General features: G+C 49.0%; 1 protein-coding gene across 1 annotated transcript; it reads left to right on the plus strand.

Annotated features, from left to right (window-relative positions):
• Positions 1–531: 531 nt before the first annotated feature.
• On the plus strand, positions 532–14,932 carry LOC121855969 (ALK tyrosine kinase receptor-like). The gene is made up of 4 exons (XM_042351186.1): positions 532–791; positions 10,708–10,809; positions 12,380–12,605; positions 13,186–14,932. The coding sequence occupies exons 1-4, from the start codon at positions 532–534 to the stop codon at positions 14,002–14,004; spliced, it is 1,407 nt and encodes a 468-aa protein (XP_042207120.1). The 3' UTR covers positions 14,005–14,932.
• The last annotated feature ends 1,150 nt before the right edge of the window (positions 14,933–16,082 follow it).

A 16,082-nucleotide genomic window follows, 5' to 3' on the forward strand; every position in this document is an offset into this window, starting at 1 on the left:
GTATATCAAATCATTTATTATATTATACTATGTTTGTGTTGTCTCGTGTAACAAAATAATCTTGTCTGTTATGAAGGTAAATATTCTTGTTATGCGGAGAGGGGGAGAGGGGGAGAGGGGTTGGTGGGGGAGAGGGGGTTGGTGGGGGAGAGGGGTTGGTGGGGGAGAGGGGTGGGTGGGGGAGAGGGGTTGGTTGAGGAGTGGGGGGAGAGAGGGCCAACTTCGCAACCTCATAAATCAGCTCAGTTCGGCAAGACTAACATTGTTGACATTCTTGAAATATTTGTAAGAGACTACCTGCTCCTCTCTCTCTCTCTCTCTCTCTCTCTCTCTCTCTCTCATGATAGGTTGAGAGATAGATAAAGAGAGAGACAGCAGATAGAGAAACTGACAGACATGTCCCATCCATGTGTCAAAAATCTATCTTTCCCACTTGTTGCATCCTTTTGTTGACTATGTATGTATGTATGTATGTATGTATGTATGTATGTATGTATGTATGTATGTATGGATGGATGTATGTATGTATGGATGGATGGCTCACATCACTCGTCAGCCCCTAACAACATAACTACCTTATTCTTTGCTTGCCTCACACAGGACCGCCCCTCAGCGCTAATGATGAGGGACTTGCTCACGTGTGCTATGGACGTAGCTAAGGGCTGTGAGTACCTGGAGGAGAATCATTTCATCCACAGAGACATCGCCGCCCGTAACTGTCTCCTCACCACTAAGGGACCCGGCAGAGTCGTCAAAATAGCCGACTTTGGTATGGCCAGAGATATTTACAGGTGAGTTAATTACCTTTTTTAACAGGTGTGTTTTGTTTACTATTTCTAATGGAATTTTTGTGTTTTATTTGTTATCTATTCGTATGTCTCTGTCTGTTGGTCCAAATGTGATGTAATTTATTGATAGTCATTCACTCGGTCATTAAAGGTGACTCATTCGCTTACTCACTTATTTACTAGCTCACTCACTTACTCTCACTCACATGCTCACTCATTCATACAAACTCACTCAACCATTGATTTAAGTATACAGTACAGGTACAGTCATTTCCACGCGGTTACAGTATAAAGGCAGTGCTGAAACCTAAATACGTATTATTAAGCTGCATAAAAAACCTTGTATCTGTATTTTAAATGAGAATACTTAATTTTTTTTATTGCTTGTGTACATGTCAGCACCTCTGTAAACTTCGCACGTACATCTCATTACAGTGTGTGTGTGTGTGTGTGTGTGTGTGTGTGTGTGGGTGGTCATGCTCACGTCAACAAGGTATCATTAGTGTGGTCTTACATTCTATTAGGTGGAATTATGAACATTAAGATCTTGTGCCTCAGTGATGAATCATGTTATTACCTCTCTCTCTCTCTCTCTCTCTCTCTCTCTCTCTCTCGCTCTCCTTTGTCTTAGTGTGTTGGGTTTGGTAGGTCATTCAGGTGTCGAGGGGCGATCCGTCAGCTCTCACCTGCCTCTGAATAATTAGATGTGACTTGTTGCCTGACATATTCTGTTAGGGGGGGGGGAGGTTACCTCATTTGACCCTCACCCACCTTCACCTGGGATTTTTGAGAGCCTCCTCCCTCCCTCCTCCTCCCTCCCTCCCTCCCTCCCTCCCTCTTCTCCCTTACCCCAGATCCCCGAGATAAGGGACTAATGTATGATAATGGGTAATGGTTAAGCGTACCATTAAGAGTTAATTACCGCAGGGAAGGTTTGAGTGGTGTAGTTTCCGTTGTGTTGATTATTAAGATGAGGGAGAGAAGGGGAGAGGAAGAGAGAGAGGGGGAGAGAGTGAGAGAGATGGTGAGAGAAGTAGAGAGAAAGAGAAGGAGAGAAGAAGAGAGTGAGATAGGGGGGAGAAGGAGATGGTGAGAGAAAGGAAGATAGAGAGAGAGTTAGAGACAGAGATGGGTAAAGGTGAGGCAACGGTGAGAGAAAGATAAAGGTACAAAGAGAGAGAGAGAGAAAGCGATGAATAAAGGAGACAGACAGACAGACAGACAGACAGACAGAGACAATGTATTACAGTGATACAGGCGAGGAAGGAGACAGGGCGAGACACTCAGACGGACACCTAGACAAAGAATGTGTTTGTTAGTGAGAATTTTTCAGCAGGAGGAGAGAGAGAGAGAGAGAGAGAGAGAGAGAGAGAGAGAGAGAGAGAGAGAGAGAGAGAGAGAGAGGCCGTGATTTATCCATACCTTCATACATGTATGTGTGTGTGTGTGTGTGTGTGTGTGTGTGTGTGTGTGGTCATACATACGCTCTGACACCTCCCACATATGCATACATGAATACATATGCACTGAAATCTCCCTCTCTAACACACACACACACACACACACACACACACACGCACACACCACAAGGCTTTAGACCAGGGGTTCTCAACCAGGGGGGAATTCCCCCCAGGGGGGGAATTTAGGTTTTCAGGGGGGGGAAAAACTGATTCTGGAGCAAGAGATATGTTCGATGAGAAATCAATCACAGAATTTTGGCCCTTGATGTGCGATTCCTACCCAAAAGTGGCAGAAAGAGCTATCCGTGCATTGCTTCCGTTTGTGTCGACATATCTTTGTGAGTCAGGCTTTTCAACTCTGTTGCAAATTAAAACGAAGCAACGTAGTAGATTAGAGGTAGAAAATGATCTGCGTTGTGCCCTTTCAAGCACTCCTCCGCGTATCCCAGAATTGGCGAAGAAAAAACAATCACAGGTTTCTCATTGACTGTAATCTTCATCTGAATAAAATTAATTACAAATTTACAATATCCTGGTATTCTATTGAACTTTTGTTTATTGCATTATGCTTCAGTTTGGTCTGTTAAGTAATTCATTATAAATAAAAAAAACTATTTTACTTTTATTCAAGTTTTATAAATCCATCAACATTTTCAATTGGCATTTAATTTGTAAAACTCCACTATAAAAATAATCCATGTAAAATTGTCAATGTATATGTACTAATATGGAAAAAATAAAGGATTTTCAGTATTATATGCATATTATTTGGAATGCACTTTTTGAGGCAGACAATCTTGGAAAGGAGGGGGGAATGACATTCTGACATATGGTGAAAGGGGTGCATGGGGCAAACAAGGTTGAGAACCACTGCTGTAGACTATTATCAGTGACTTAATAAGAACGTCCTCGGCCAGATACTGTGGGAAGGATGAACGAGGCTCCGATAATGACGGGAGTGTCAGGGACCTTTCGGTTTTCGCCCGAGGATGTTAACAACGTCAGAGTTTATTAAACTTTAAACAGTCACGGGACATGTTTTGACCTCGACTGATGGGCTGGATAATGTTAGCTCGTGTAACTCTATATAAAAATAGTCAAAGGTCAATACTGAAGGATAGAGACTTGACCTCGCTGTTCTGTCGTGGAATCCCCCCCCCCCCTTAACATGAGGTCAAAAATAACCCCAGACGTGTTGTGTTTGATTCATCATGTCAGGTGATCTTGTTCATGGTCTGTGGTCACCGTTAAACACGACACTGGGAGATGAGTCTGTCTTATGAGTCTATAGCTTCACTTGTAGAAGACTCCTGCTGGTGGCATAGACTGTGTGCTCCTCTTAGCCACAGAGGAGCAGATGGAAGTAATCAAGTTGTCAGTAAAAATCGTCCTGCGGTTGACAGCACTTGTCTGGGACCTGCTGCCTCACAGTCAGTCAAGCTTAAGTACTGTGGCAGAGGTGAGGAGACTGATGGGGTGTTATAGTTTGTCTCCCGTACCTGTGTGGGTGTACAGGTCGGTGGGTGGGTGGTCGGTGTGTGGGGTGTACAGGTCGGTGTGTGGGGTGTACAGGTCGGTGGTGTGGGTGTACAGGTCGGTGTGTGTGGGTGTACAGGTCGGTGTGTGTGGGTGTACAGGTCTGGTGTGTGCAGGTGGTGTGTGTCGGTGTACGGGTCGGTGTGTGTGTGGGTGTACAGGTCGGCGTGTGGTACAGGTCGGTGTGTGTGTACAGGTGGGTGGTGTACAGGTCGGTGTGTGTGGGTACAGGTCTGAGTGTGTGGGTGTACAGGTCGGTGTGTGTGTGTGTACAGGTTGGTGTGTGGGTGTACAGGTCGGTGTGGGTACAGGTTGGTGTGGTGTACAGGTCGGTGGGGTGTACAGGTCGGTGTGTGTGGGTGTACAGGTCGGTGTGTGTGGGTACAGGTCGCGTGTGTGGGTGTACAGGTCGGTGTGTGTGGGGTGTACAGGTCGGTGTGTGGGTGTACAGGGCAGGTACAGGTCGGTGTGTGTGGGTGTACAGGTCGGTGTGTGGTGTACGGGTCGGTGTGTGTGGGTGTACAGGTGTGTGTGTGGGTGTACAGGTCGGTGTGTGGGGTGTACAGGTCGGTGTGTGTGGGGGTACAGGTCGGTGTGTGTGGGTGTACAGGTCATGTGGGTGTACAGTCGGCGTGTGTGGGGTGTACAGTTCGAGGTGGGTGTACAGGTTGGTGTGTGTGGGTGTGCGTCGGTGTGTGTGGGTGTACAGGTCGGCGTGTGTGTGGGGTGTACAGGGCTGTGTGGGTGTACAGTTCGGTGTGTGTAGGTGTACAGTTCGGAGTGTGTGTGGGTGTACAGGTCTGTGTGTGGTGTACAGGTCGGTGTGTGTACAGGTCGGCGTGTGTGGCACAGGTCGATGTGTGTGGGTGTACAGGTCGGTGTGTGTGTACAGTTCGGAGTGTGTGGGTGTACAGGTCAGTGTGTGTGTGGGTGTACAGGTCGGTGTGTGGGTGTACAGTGTCGAGTGTGGGTGTACAGGTCGGTGTGTGTGGGTGTACAGGTGGTGTGTGTGGGTGTACAGGTCTGTGTGTGGGGTGTACAGGTTGGCGTGTGTGGGTGTACAGGTCTGGTGTGGTGGGTGTACAGTTCTGGTGTGTGTGTGGCGTCGGTGTGTGTGGGTGTACAGGTCGGTGTGTGTGTGGGTGTACAGGTCGGTGTGTGTGGGTGTACAGGTCGGCGTGTGTGGGTGTACAGGTCGGAGGTGTGTGGGTACAGTTGGTGTGTGTGTGTACAGGTCGGCGTGTGGGGTGTACAGGTCGGAGTGTGTGTGGGTGTACAGGTCTGGTGTGTGTGGGTGTACAGGTCGGTGTGTGTGGGTGTACAGGTCGGTGTGTGTGTGTACAGGTCGGAGTGTGGGGTGTGCTGGTGTGTGTGTGGTACAGGTCAGCGTGTGGGTGTACAGGTCGGAGGTGGGTGTACAGGCTGGTGTGTGTGGGTGTACAGGTCGGCGTGTGTGGGTGTACAGGTCGGAGTGTGTGGGTGTACAGGTCGGTGTGTGTGGGTGTACAGGTCGGTGTGTGTGGGTGTACAGGTCGAGGTGGGTGTACAGGTCGGCGTGTGTGGGTGTATGCGGTGTGGGGTGTACAGGTCGGCGTGTGGGGTGTACAGTCCGGTGTGTGTGGGTGTACAGTCTGGAGTGTGTGGACAGGTCGGGTGTGTGGGTGTACAGTTCGGTGTGTGTGGGTGTACAGTCTGGAGGTGGTGCAGGTCGGTGTGTGGGTGTACAGGTTGGTGTGTGTGTGGGTGTACAGGTCGGGTGTGGGTGTACAGGTTGGTGTGTGTGTACAGGTCGGTGTGTGTGGGTGTACAGGTCGGTGTGTGTGGGTGTACAGGTCGGTGTGTGTGGGGTGTACAGGTCGGTGTGTGTGGGGTGTACAGGTCGGTGTGTGTGTGTCAGGTCGGTGTGTGTGGGTGTACAGGTCGGTGTGTGTGGGTGTACAGGTCGGCGTGTGTACAGTTCGGAGTGTGTGGGTGTGCAGGTCGGTGTGTGTGGGTGTACAGGTCGGTGTGTGTGGGTGTACAGTCTGGCGTGTGTGGGTGTACAGGTCGGCGTGTGTGGGTACAGTCTGGTGTGTGGGTGTACAGGTCGGTGTGTGTGGGGTGTACAGGTCGGTGTGTGTGGGTGTACAGTCTGGAGTGTGGGTGTACAGGTCGGCGTGTGTGGGTGTACAGTCTGGAGTGTGTGGGTGTACAGGTCGGTGTGGGTGTGTGTGTGTGGGTGTACAGTTCGGTGTGTGGGTGTACAGGTCGGTGTGTGTGTGGTGTACAGGTTTGGTGTGTGGGTGTACAGGTCGGTGTGTGTGGGTGTACAGGTCGTGTGTGTGTGGGTGTACAGTTCTGTGTGTGGGTGTACAGGTCGGTGTGTGTGGGTGTACAGGTCGGTGTGTGTGTGGGTAACAGGTCGGTGTGTGGGTGTACAGGTCGGAGTGTGGGGTGTACAGGTCGGTGTGTGTGTGGGTGTACAGGTCAGAGGGAGGTGTACAGGTCGGTGTGTGTGTACAGGTCGGAGTGTGTAGGTGTGCAGGTCAGAGTGTGGAGGTGTACAGGTCAGAGTGTGTGGGTGTACAGGTCGGGGTGTGTGGGTGTACAGGTCGGGGTGTGTGGGTGTAGTTAGGCTTGAGTTCCTACAATAATTTAATACAATATAAATCATGAGAAATACTGGACTTATTCACATAATATATCCAACATTTGAGGATTTAGTTAACTGTTGGGGCTTAATAGTGGTGGCGGCAGCTTCTGACTCCCTCACTGCATCCTGTGCCGAAGGATTACACCTGTTAGAGAATATCACAGGTAACTAGGCGGGGATAGTGTAGCAGGTGACTCTCTCTCTCTCTCTCTCTCTCTCTCTCTCTCTCTCTCTCTCTCTCTCTCTCTCTCTCTCTCTCTCTCAGATCTGCATCATTGATAGACATTCAGGAATTAACACTGCCAGAGAGACAGACACTGAGTCTCTAGAGTACTATACTGTACCTGGGAGAGATTAGACAACAGACACAAACAGTACCAGTGAACGTGGGAGATGGGAGGGTCACTTGTGGCTCATACGTCATAGATAATACGACATACAGTTTGTAAAAGATAGACTGTATTGTTTTCTTAAGGTTAGACTTTATTAAGTTGTATTATTTTATTCCTATATTGACTGTCATCGTAGTTGTTGTGATGACGTGTGGCTGTTCTACTCGTCTCGTTAAGTGATGCTAGTTGTCGATGGATAACCTCTAGTGACGTCACTCAATAGTTCAAATACTCGACTTTAATTGTGTGGGGGTTTTTCCCGCAAAAATTTTACTTTCTGAAAAAAATCATTTGGTTTTTAGTTTTTTTTTGTCAATTATGGAAAGTACTAAAAGTAACAAAAAAAATATAGAGATGAAGTTGACATTTAATTAACCACTGAATACATGTATACATAAATATACACACTATGATTTAAACAGAGGTTTCATACTTTCTCTGATCTATAGTACCTTTGTTAAGTCACCTTTATGGTACTGTGGACTCACTAAAAGCATTTTACTGTACCTGTACTTGATAATTTATATAGCGTTGGCGGCGTAGGTGGGCGGCGAGTTTTCCAGGCTAAGCAAGTGTTTACCAGCGGGTGATGTAGTCATAATGAAGTGGATGGCGGGTAGGTTATGTGTGCGGGTAGATTCGGTGAGTGGTTTACATTCAGTGGGCAGGTAGGTTAGGTGGACAGGTAGGTTAGGTAAGCAGGTGGGTTGAGTGGGCGTGCGGGCGGGTGTTCGGCTTCCATCAAATCGGAAAAGTAAACAGTTTTGAATTATTAACCAGGCTTAGTCCGGAGCGCAATTGGAAGCTGTGATCAAATATTAATAGAGTTTGTGAAGTAATGTTTCCATCAAGTCGCCACCATCTTTGTCGACAGTTTAACTTAATCTATTCAACTTGGCCACGATAAGGCGGTTATGTTTTACTCTGTGTGTGTGTGTGTGGGGGGAGGGAGGGTATTTCTGTGTGTGTGCATGTGTCCTTGTGTGGCTGTGTCTGTCTATATGTGTGATTAATTATGTATGTATGTATCTATGTGCGTGTGTGAGCGGCTGTTTTTGTGTAATTTAATCTACCTCATATTATTCTAATTTCTCCCTGTGTAATAATCTGTTATAATTACCATTTCAGGGACACTAAATTACCTCTGTTATTATGCTCCCACTGGTGGTATTAAGCTCTCAGGTTGTCTGTCAGTAAGTTCATTCATTATTTTAACAGCTTTCGGTCATTATCCTCACAGCTAATGACCTGACGAGTGATTGGTTACGAGTCGACGATTTTTCTGTTGTCAGATTAGTCATTGTTGTTGATATTGGTATTATTGTTATTATTATTATTATTATTATTATTATTATTATTATTATTATTATTATTATTATTATTATTATTATTATTATTATTATTATTGTTATTATTATTATTATTATTATTATTATTATTATTATTATTATTGTTATTGCTATTTTTATTATTATCATTATTTTTATATTATTATTATTATTATTATTATTATTATTATTATTATTATTGTTATTTTTATTATTTATTTTTTTAATTATAATTGTTATTATTTTATTATTATTATAATTATTATTATTATTTACGGGAGTCTTCTATCCATCCCCTTCCTCTTCCTCCTCCTCCTATCTCCTTCCCATCACTATCTCATTTTCTTCCCCTTTCATTTCCACCTCCACTTTCCCCTCCCCTACCCCTTCACTCCTCCCCTTCCAATAACCCTTCACCTCTCTCCTCCCCCATTACCACTTCATCGCCTCTCCCTGACCCATGGCATGCCTCTCACAGCGTGGAGGGAGGGAGGGAGGAAGGGGGGAAAGGAGGGAGGGGGGAAAGGAGGGAGGGTTTAGGAATTATTCATATCAGACAACGAGGTAAACACTACCTTAACTCTCCTTCCCTCCACCTCCCTCACCTTTTCTCAACCTCTCTCACCTTCCCTCCACCCCTCCTCCATCTCCGTCACCTTCCCTCCACCCCTCCTCCATCTCCGTCACCTTCCCTCCACCCCTCCTCCATCTCCGTCACCTTCCCTCCACCCCTCTTCCATCTCCTCCTTCCCTCCATCTCCCTCACCTTCCTTCACCTCCCACTCTCCCTTCCCTCACCTCCTCACCTCTCCACCTCCTCACCTTTTCTCAACCTCTCTCACCTTCCCTCCCCCTCCTCCACCTCCCTCACCTTCCCTCCACCCCTCTTCCATCTCCCCTCACCTTCCCTCCACCCCTCCTCCATCTCCCTCACCTTCCTTCCACCCCTCTTCCATCTCCCTCACCTTCCCTTCACCTCCCCTCACCTTTTCTCCATCTCCACTTCCCTCCACCCTCTTTCTCCCTCACCTTCCTCCACCCCTCCTCCATCTCCCCTCACCTTCCTTCACCCCTCTTCCATCTCCCTCACCTTCCCTCCCCTCCTCACCTTTTCTCCCTCCCACCTCTCTCATCCTCTCACCTTCCCTCCACCCTCCTCCTCCCTTCCCTCCCTCCCTCTTCCTCTCCCTCACCTTCCCTCCACCCCTCCTCCCTCTCCCTCACCTTCCTTCCACCCTCTTCCATCTCCCCTCACCTTCCCTTCACCTCCCCTCACCTTTTCTCCACCTCCCTCACCTTTCTCCCTCCCTCACCTTCCCTCACCCCTCTTCATCTCCCTCACCTTCCCTCCACCCCTCCTCCATCTCCCCCTCACCTTCCTTCCACCCCTCTTCCATCTCCCTCACCTTCCCTCCACCTCCCTCACCCTTTTCTCCACCTCCCTCACCTTTTCTCAACCTCTCTCACCTTCCCCACCCCCTCCTCCACCTCCCTCACCTTCCCTCCACCCCTCTTCCATCTCCCTCACCTTCCCTCCCACCTCCCTCCTTTTTCTCCCTCCCTCCCCTTTTCTCAACCTCTCTCACCTTTCCCTCCACCCCTCCCTCCACCTCCCCTCACCTTCCCTCCACCCCTCATCTCCCTCACCTTCCCCACCCCTCCTCCATCTCCCTCACCTTCCTTCCACCCCTCTTCCATCTCCCTCACCTTCCCTCCCTTGCCTCACCTTCCCTCCACCTCCCTCACCTTTTCTCCTCCTCCTTCACCTTTTCTCCACCTCCCTTACCTTCCCTCCCTTGCCTCACCTTCCCTCCACCCCTCCTCCACCTCCCTCACCTTCCCTCCACCCCTCCTCCATCTCCCTCACCTTCCTTCCACCCCTCTTCCATCTCCCTCACCTTCCCTCCGCTTGCCTCACCTTCCCTCCACCTCCATCACCTTTTCTCCCCCTCCCTCACCTTTTCTCCACCTCCTTCACCTTTTCTCCACCTCCTTCACCTTTTCTCCACCTCCCTCACCTTCCCTCCGCCTGCCTCACCTTCCCTCCACCCCCTCCTTCACCTCCCTCACCTTCCCTCCACTTCCCCACCTCTCCTCCACCTCTCCACCTTCCTCCTCCTCCACCGGGTTTAAAGGCGCCCAACGTGTCAGTCCTCACAATGAAAACAGAATAATTATGAACGTCTCAAAAATTTATAAAGCTGCAGGTGTGTCACCCCCCCCTGCACTTACCCCCTCACACACACACACACACCTGACCCCCCCAGGCCAGGTGTTGTCAAATCTGTTCTGTGTGTGTGTGTGTGTGTGTGTGTGTGTGTGTGTGTCCCCTCTAGAGTCAATAAGACGTCTGGGCCTCAGCTGCTTCCAGTATGTTTGGTTTCCTGTCGACTGCCCTAACCTCTCACTACTGATGAATAGTTGACTGACACTTATGGCAGCCAAGTACCATCACACATGGGTTAGGTTAAGTTATCTGGGTGAGGTGTTGGGTTACTGTGAGCTGAATCGATTTTACACTTAACCTAACCTAACCAACCTAACCTTAACCACCACCTCTCTCCACCACAGAAACGACTACTACAGGAAAGGTGGCAAGGCTATGTTACCTGTTAAGTGGATGCCGCCTGAAGCCTTCCTGGACGGCATCTTTACCTCTAAAACTGACGTCTGGTGAGTGTATCTCTCTCTCTCTCTCTCTCTCTCTCTCAGTTTATAGAATTAGTCCAGTCTATACAATAAGATCATCCCTCATACACCACTAACACCTTTAAAGCTCCAGTAACTAATAATGGCGCCATAATATCAATTCGTATCCAAAATTAGCGTATTATTTCACATTCAGGTAAACACGAGGAGAAGAAAGCACTTCCCTCTCTTACACACCACCTCGTATTGTTTTCCCTCACAGGAGTTGTGGGGTGAGACAACACAGAGGTGAAGGATGTAAACAACAGGCTTTATATCGTGGCCTTATTATCTGGTCCCCCCTCCCCCCCACGGCCACCTGCTGAGAGAGGCTTTTGTAAATGTGTTTGTGTGAGTGGGTGTCTGTCTAAAACCAGCTATTTTATATAGTCTCGCGGCACCACTGACATGATCGTTGCTGGCCGCTGGATACTGAAACGCCATGAACAGCGCTGTCACCTGTCGCTTTACTAAGATCTTTGGCTTAGGAAGTGTGTCTGTGTGTGTGTGTGTGTGTGTGTGTGTGTGTGTGTGTACAAACCAATAGAGCAGCTAATACGTTACAGCAGATGCCTCGTCACATACAACAGCTGTCATCAAAAACAACTACTCATGATGTTTTACTTCAAATAATTTCTCAAAGGTTTCTAAATGCTATATATTATTATCCCTTTATAATATAACTCTCACCTAATATATCTCTATGACGAGATGCGAGTGTACAATATATGTTATAACGCCATATAAGGTTCTGTATACATGTATTTATAGGTCTAAATATAGTTTATTTTCACGCGCTAGATATAAGACCTTAAATTGCCTGACAGACAAACACATTGAATACTGTATGATTGTTTTTCCTGCTCTCTCTCTCTCTCTCTCTCTCTCTCTCTCTCTCTCTCTCTGTCTCTCTCTCTCTCTCTCTCTCTCTTCTGGTTGGTCGGTCGGTCCATGTCACGTGAAGAAACTTAACTCTTTTGGCTGTTATAATTAAAGCAAGGAGTCAGGGAGGGAGAGAGGCAGGGAGGCACATAGGCAGGCAGGGGAACAAGCAAGGGAGCCCTGGAAAGCAGTCAGTGCTTGCCTAAAAGCTTGTATTCACTTGATAACACCGAAAAAAAGTTGCTTAAAAAAAAAAGATCTTCACTCTCATACACTTTCACTTTCCCCGGAAAAAAAAAATCTATTCATGGGAAACATTATAATGGCGTCCCGAGCGTCTAGGTCCTAAGCGTCTTGACCTTTCATACGGTGAGATTTTTTCCCTCACCTTTATGAACAAATAATAAAACCCCTACAAGAGGCCTTAGAGACTTAATGCACGTTCGGCGCCATTTTAAGGGGGATATTTTTTTTGTTCTGCAGTGAATGATCTTGTGAGGATAAGGACCAGAAACTTTGTCTTGAGGTGAACGTTCTTTACTGGGGGAGTACACTCTTGGACGATAGCGTGTGTCGATAAGAGATTACTCTCTCTCTCTCTCTCTCTCTCTCTCTCTCTCTCCACCATCGACCCACATACAACTAATCACTTTACTCTCTACCCTCGGAACAGGTCCTTCGGGGTGTTGCTGTGGGAGGTGATGTCCTTGGGTTACATGCCATACCCAGGACGAGGTAACCAGGAGGTGATGCAGCTAGTGACCAACGGAGGACGCCTCGAGCCACCCACCAACTGCCCCGGGCCCGTGTACCGCATCATGACCCAGTGTTGGCACCCCATACCTGACGAGCGGCCCACCTTCACCACCATACTGGAGCGGCTCGGATACTGTATACAGGTAAGCTTCGTGTTAATTGAATTCCTTGGAAGGTGATTTAAGTATAAAGTGAGATTCGTGTACAGTTTAGGCGTAACCTAAACCTAACCTAACCTGACCCCCCCACTTCACCTAGGTAGTATTTGGGTGTTTAATTATTAGGTGAAAGAAAATGGAGTAAGTAATCTTCAGGTAATCTTTTAGTATTTTGGTGTTTATTTTTCTTTCCTTCTGTGATTGTTAGACAGAAAAATATATGTTTACGTCAGAAGTTCAAAGTTGGCGCGATGTTTTTATTTTGTTTTTTAGAACCTTTGTTTGTTTCTCGTGGTTTAAAAGTGAGGGCCAAGCCAACCATGAATTTAAAACACAGAATCAAAGATGAAGAGATGCATTTTATGTCGACGCCTGAGTTTACTTTGTTTTTGTTTGTGTCTGTATTTTACCTGAGGTGGTTAAGAACTTGTGTTTGTTCTGTTAGAGTTGGTCAAAAAATTTGGATACTTATTCTTTTGAATAATGTTGGTTAATAAATAGTGTGTCGAGGAGGTTGATATTTCTACTACCTAACCCGGATTGTGTGTGTTTTTCTCCACTATAGGACCCGGATGTAGTGAGTCACGTGCTGCCAGTGTTCCAGCGGCCGCCGTCAGCTGAGCGGGACGCGACGGTGATGCGACCGCTGGACAACGACTCTTGTCTCACTGTATCGCGACGCTCCGACGAGCCTCAGAGTCCCGCGTCCACCGACTACCTGATCCCCCTGCCATCCTCCTACTCCCTCTCCACAGTTCGCTCTGAACTGAACTCTACGCCCTCTCTGGACTCTGGCACAGACTGCTGTCAGATGGAAAGGCTCTTGGACGCCGCCCCTCCTCCTCCTCCACCACCCACCTGGGAGACCAGCTTCACCAACGAGCCCCCGCCACCTGCCGCTGTCACCCATCCGCGCAACAAGCCAGTGCCCCCGCCCACGAGTATGGCCTCACGCACGCCCTCACACACACCCTCAAGGATGGCAGAGTCTCAGTCCACGCAGCCATTGCTCAAGTCTTCACCCCCCGGCTCCCCGCGCTCACAAGAGGCCCGTGAGCGACTCATGCGCCCTGGCGAGCGGCCAGAACCCAACCCCATGATACCCATGCAGACTGTGGGCGCCACGCGGGACCGCCCACGTTCTCACCACTACCACCCACATCGTTACAACAACAGCGGCAGTAGTAACAACAGCAGCAGTAGCAACAGCAGTAGCACCAACAGTAGCAACAGCGCGAACAGCAACAGTAGCGCCAGTACCCTGCCTCTGGACCCCACCGCCCTACCCTGCATCCCGCCGCCCCTGCAGTACGTCAACGTCCAGGTGCGTCACGAGCCCTACATCATCCACGAGACGCGGGAACACCGCGAGATCTCCTGCTAAAGTACACCTGCTGCTGCATATGACTACAGCTGCTCTAAGACTACAGCTGCTGCTTCCCTTATGGTACAGCGCTGCTGTGCCTCCCACCCCCCAGGGTGATGGCAGACGGTAGGTCACCAGTGTGGGCTCACCTGCCATCTTACCAGGATACAATGAAATGAATCGTTCATTCTTGGAGTTGTTAATCACTGACTGCTTCAGCCAACCTGTGTGCACGTCCAGGGTGTACACTTAGCCGGACCTCTAGCGAGTACACACAGCCGGTGACAGTGTGCTGGACAAGACTGTGAGGGCGCTTAGGCGAGCTGGCCTTCAGTGCCACTATCAGGTGGCACTCAGCCGCCACCAGCAACGAAAATATAACCTTTGGGATCTTAGGTGGTGCACAGTGAACTCTGGTGACCCAAGATCTTGTGTGAATGTATTGCAGTGCCAAATATAAGATGAACAGTATTAACTACTAGTGAAAGCAAAAGTGTAATGGTAATTTTTATAACTTTTGTGAGAGGTAAAAGATGATGGTATATAGACCATCTCCCCGGCACCGGCTGTCACAGTGTCGTCGCCTCATAGACGCTGATGCGAAGAGTGAAATTATGTATTTATATATAACACTGATCCTTCTTTACTTAAGGTAAATGGAGACTTGACCGTCGTCTCCCCAACTCTGAAGACCTCGTGATCTTCACATACTAGTTATAAGGTCGGAAAGACGTGTGATGTTTAGGTGTAAGGAAGCTCAAGGGGTTGTGGAAAATTACTTCACACGACGCATGTAAGGTGTGTCGGGCCGGGTCATGTGAGGCTCGAGGTACAGCCACACCACCACTACCACACCACTATCGCCACACTACCACCACGGTACACCATCACCACCATCCACTACACCACCATCCGCCACACCATCATCCACTACACCATCATCCACTACACCATCATCGACTACACCACCCTCCACCACACCATCATCCACTACACCACCATCCACCACACCATCATCCACCACACCATTGTCCACCACACCACCATCATCCACCACACCACCATCATCCACCACACCACCATCATCCACCACACCACCATCCACCACACAACCATCCACCATACCACCATCCACTACACCACCACCATCCACTACACCACCACCACCACCACCACCATCCACCACCATCCACCACACCACCACCATCCACCACACACCATCATCCACCACACCACCACCATCCACCACACACCATCCACCACACCACCACCATCAACCACACCACCACCATCGACCACACCACCATCCACCACCACACACACCATCCACCACACCACCACCATCGACCACACCACCACCATCGACCACACCACCATCCACCACACCACCACCATCCACCACACCACCACATCTCCACCACCACCACCATCCACCACACCACCATCATCCACCACACCACCATCCACCACACCACCATCGATCACACCACCATCCACCACACCACCATCCACCACACCACCATCCACCACATCACTATCCACCACATCACTATCCACCACACCACCCATCCACCACACCACCACCATCAACTACACCACCACCATCAACCACACCACCATCAACCACCACCACCATCCACCACACCATCATCATCCACCACACCACCATCATCCACCACCACCATCCACCACACCACCATCCACCACACCACCATCCACCACCACCACCATCCACCACACACCACCACCACCACCACTATCCACCACACCACTATCCACCACACCACCATCCACCACACCACCATCCACCACACCACTATCCACCACCACTATCCACCACACCACCATCCACCACACCATCATCCACCACACCATCCACCACACCACCATCATCCACCACACCACCATCATCCACCACACCACCATCATCCACCACACCACCATCATCCACCACATCCACCACCACCATCATCCACCACCACACCATCATCCACCATCAACCACCACACCACCACCATCAACCACACCACCATCATCCACCATCATTCACCATTCCATCCACCACACCATCCACCATTCCATCCACTACACCATCC

Source organism: Homarus americanus, unplaced genomic scaffold, assembly GCF_018991925.1.
Source record: "Homarus americanus isolate GMGI-L3 unplaced genomic scaffold, GMGI_Hamer_2.0 scaffold19117, whole genome shotgun sequence".
Lineage (NCBI taxonomy): Eukaryota > Metazoa > Arthropoda > Malacostraca > Decapoda > Nephropidae > Homarus > Homarus americanus.